The sequence below is a fragment of the Otolemur garnettii genome, unplaced genomic scaffold (assembly GCF_000181295.1).
Source record: "Otolemur garnettii isolate 467f Iridium unplaced genomic scaffold, OtoGar3 scaffold00134, whole genome shotgun sequence".
Lineage (NCBI taxonomy): Eukaryota > Metazoa > Chordata > Mammalia > Primates > Galagidae > Otolemur > Otolemur garnettii.
In genome coordinates this window covers 3,820,905-3,823,570 of record NW_003852529.1, presented here as the reverse complement: position 1 = coordinate 3,823,570, position 2,666 = coordinate 3,820,905, and the positions used below count along the sequence as shown (strand labels likewise).

General features: G+C 59.8%; 1 protein-coding gene across 4 annotated transcripts in view; it reads left to right on the top strand.

Moving 5' to 3' along the window:
• Window positions 1–605: 605 nt before the first annotated feature.
• KLC2 (kinesin light chain 2) overlaps window positions 606–2,666 on the top strand; it is a 10,282-nt gene continuing 8,221 nt past the window's right edge. For 2 of the 4 annotated variants that reach the window (XM_023518300.1, XM_012810460.2), the window contains exons 1-2: window positions 606–838; window positions 1,439–1,717. In XM_023518300.1, coding sequence (XP_023374068.1) covers window positions 1,490–1,717 — 228 coding nt within the window. In that variant the 5' untranslated portion in view covers window positions 606–838; window positions 1,439–1,489. Of the gene's footprint in view, window positions 839–1,396; window positions 1,718–2,666 lie in introns of those variants that run through there. The other 2 variants (XM_023518301.1, XM_012810462.2) reach the window with 2 other exon arrangements.

Below are 2,666 nucleotides of genomic sequence, written 5' to 3'. Positions count from 1 at the left end.
AGCCTCCCTGAGGTGACATTTAATTCTAAGCCCTAAAGGATGTCGTCACAGAGCAAATCCCCTGGTCAACAGCGTTTGGTGTGGTGTTCAATCTCCGAGGCGCTAGTCTTTGAGTCCGTGATGCCTCCCTGTCCCTTGCCAACCCTTTCTCCCTACAGGGACGCGTACAGCTCAGAAAGAAGGGCGGGACAGGCCTCTAAAGATAAATGAGCCCAGGGTCAGATCTGAGATGCGGATAATAGCAACCTTCACTTCAGCAGGAGTTTGAGAGCCTTGGGTTAATGCACTCAGAGCACCAAAGAGAGTCAGAGTCTGTAAGTGGCATTTGCCTCCATCAGTGTCAACAGTCTCGCTATGGAATCTGGGGAGCCTGGGCCTCCTCTATGCACCTCAGTTTCTCTCGCCGTCCTCGGAGACCGCCACACGGGATGCGCTCGGCTTCACAATTCTGGAGCTGCTGCGTACCCGGAAGCCTAGTGGAGAAAATCCGGGCGGGAAGCGCGTGGGAGGTGGCGCCCCGCCCCGCGCCCCAGGCAGCCCCGCCGCGCCCCGCCCTGCCCAGCCCCGTGCCCTTCCCCTGGAGCCTGCACTAGGAGCTCTCCTTTAAGGCAACCCGCGGGCCAAGTGGAGCGCGTTTAGCCTCCTCCGACGCTGCCAAGGTAGCGGCGTCACCTTTAAGGCGGCGCGGGGGCTGCTGGGAAGGCCGGAGGGATGGAGGCGGCGGGACCGGATCACCGCTGCGGGTCCCGGTGAGGCTGGCGGCAGCCGGAACGGGAGCGGGAGCCGGGCCCGAGCCGTAGGCGCAGGTCGGCGCGGGCCAATCGGGCCGGGAGAGGAGGTCAGGCTCTCAAGGGAATGGGGCTCTGGGTCGGCCTAGGGGAGGGGTCGTCTTGGGCGCGGCCTGCGGGAGGGCTGGGCCAGTCCGCGGGTAGGGGGCGCGGTTCTGGGTGGCCGGGGGCGGGAGCTCGGCCTTTCGGGGAGGGGGCAGAGGGTTGCAGGGCGCTGCGCCGGTCTGTGGGAGGGGTCGCCGTGGGCACGGCCTGGAGGGACCCGAGACCCGTGATCTCAGGTCCTCTAGGGGGAGGTTCTTTGCGGCTCGGTCTGCCAGTTGGGGAGGGGGCTGTCGGAGGGGCTGGGGCGAGATCCCCTGCAGGGGCCAGGGCCTCCTGCACTGTAATGAGCCATACGATCCCCGTACTTGTCTTCGTTAGGGGAGTCCCCGGAGAAGTTTCGAGACTGGGCTTCCTAAGCCGGTGGTGAGGGACCGAATCAGGGTCCGGCCTCCGCGGCCGCGCCGCATTGCGTCTCCCTGGCCGAGATGAGCCGGGCGCGCCCTCTGTAGGCCGAGTTTGAGGGCATGGTGCGGGCCGCAGCCTAGGGGACCTGGGCACCCTGGGGACCACCGGTGTTTACCTAATCTAGGCGGACGGCGGTGTAGCCCCAGCCCGGTGCCCGCTGCCCGCCCCCTCCCTTTGCAGGCGGCACGATCATGGCCATGATGGTGCTTCCGCGGGAGGAGAAGCTGAGCCAAGATGAGATCGTGCTGGGTACCAAGGCTGTCATCCAGGGACTGGAGACCCTGCGTGGGGAGCATCGTGCCTTGCTGGCGCCTCTGGTCGCGCATGAGGCTGGCGAGGCAGAGCCTGGCTCGCAGGAGCGTTGTGTGCTCCTGCGCCGCTCCCTAGAGGCCATTGAGCTGGGCCTAGGGGAGGCCCAGGTAGGTCTGGTCTGGGATACTGAGATGGGAGGTTAAGGGATGGGTTGAGCCTTCCAAAGGAATCCTCATCAAGTAGTAACAGAATCTGCACAGGGAACCATCTGTTCCCTGGAGCCCCATGTTGGGACCCCAGTAAATATCTTAGGAAGAGAGGAATGCACTTTGAAGAACCTCACTCTGTCCCAGGAGATGCTGACCACCTTCACCACTCCCACAGAACCCTGCTCCTGGCTTGTCTACCTAACGGAGACTGAGTGGCAAAGGAGAACAGAAAAGAAAGCCTTAAGGAAACAGCCCCTTAAATTCATGGTGTCTCCTTCATTCATTAAGGAACAGATAAGCTATCAAGGTAGCGGTGTTATGAGAAACACAGCATCCAACAAGACAGACAAGACCCCCGCCTTAATCCATAGAAAGACAATAACAGACATATATAAATAATTGATTATTACAAATTGTTATAAGGGTTCCAAAGAAAAAAACAAGATCCTGTGATAGCTTACAGCAGGGAGTCTTTTTTGTTTTTTGCAGTTTTTGTCTGGGCCAGGTTTGAACCCGCCACCTCTGGTATATGGGGCCAGCGCCCTATTCATTGAGTCACAGGCTCCACCCTATAGCAGGGAGTCTTGTCTGTTGGTCAGGCAAGACTTCTCTGAGGAAATGACAAACTAAAACTTGAACTGAAAAAGAACCAGCCTCTAGGAAAGTGACAAGGGGAAGATATTGCTAGTGCTAAGGTCCTGGGGTAGGGGCTCAGCGCCTATAGCTCAACTGGCTAAGGCACCAGCCACGTACAGTGGCAGTTCGAATGCAGCCCGGACCGCCAAACAACAATGACGGCTGCAACCAAAAAATAGCTGGTCGTTGTGGCGGGCGCCTGTGGTCCCAGCTACTTGGGAGGTAGAGGCAGGAGACTCGCTTGAGCCCAGGAGTTGGAGGTTGCTGTGAG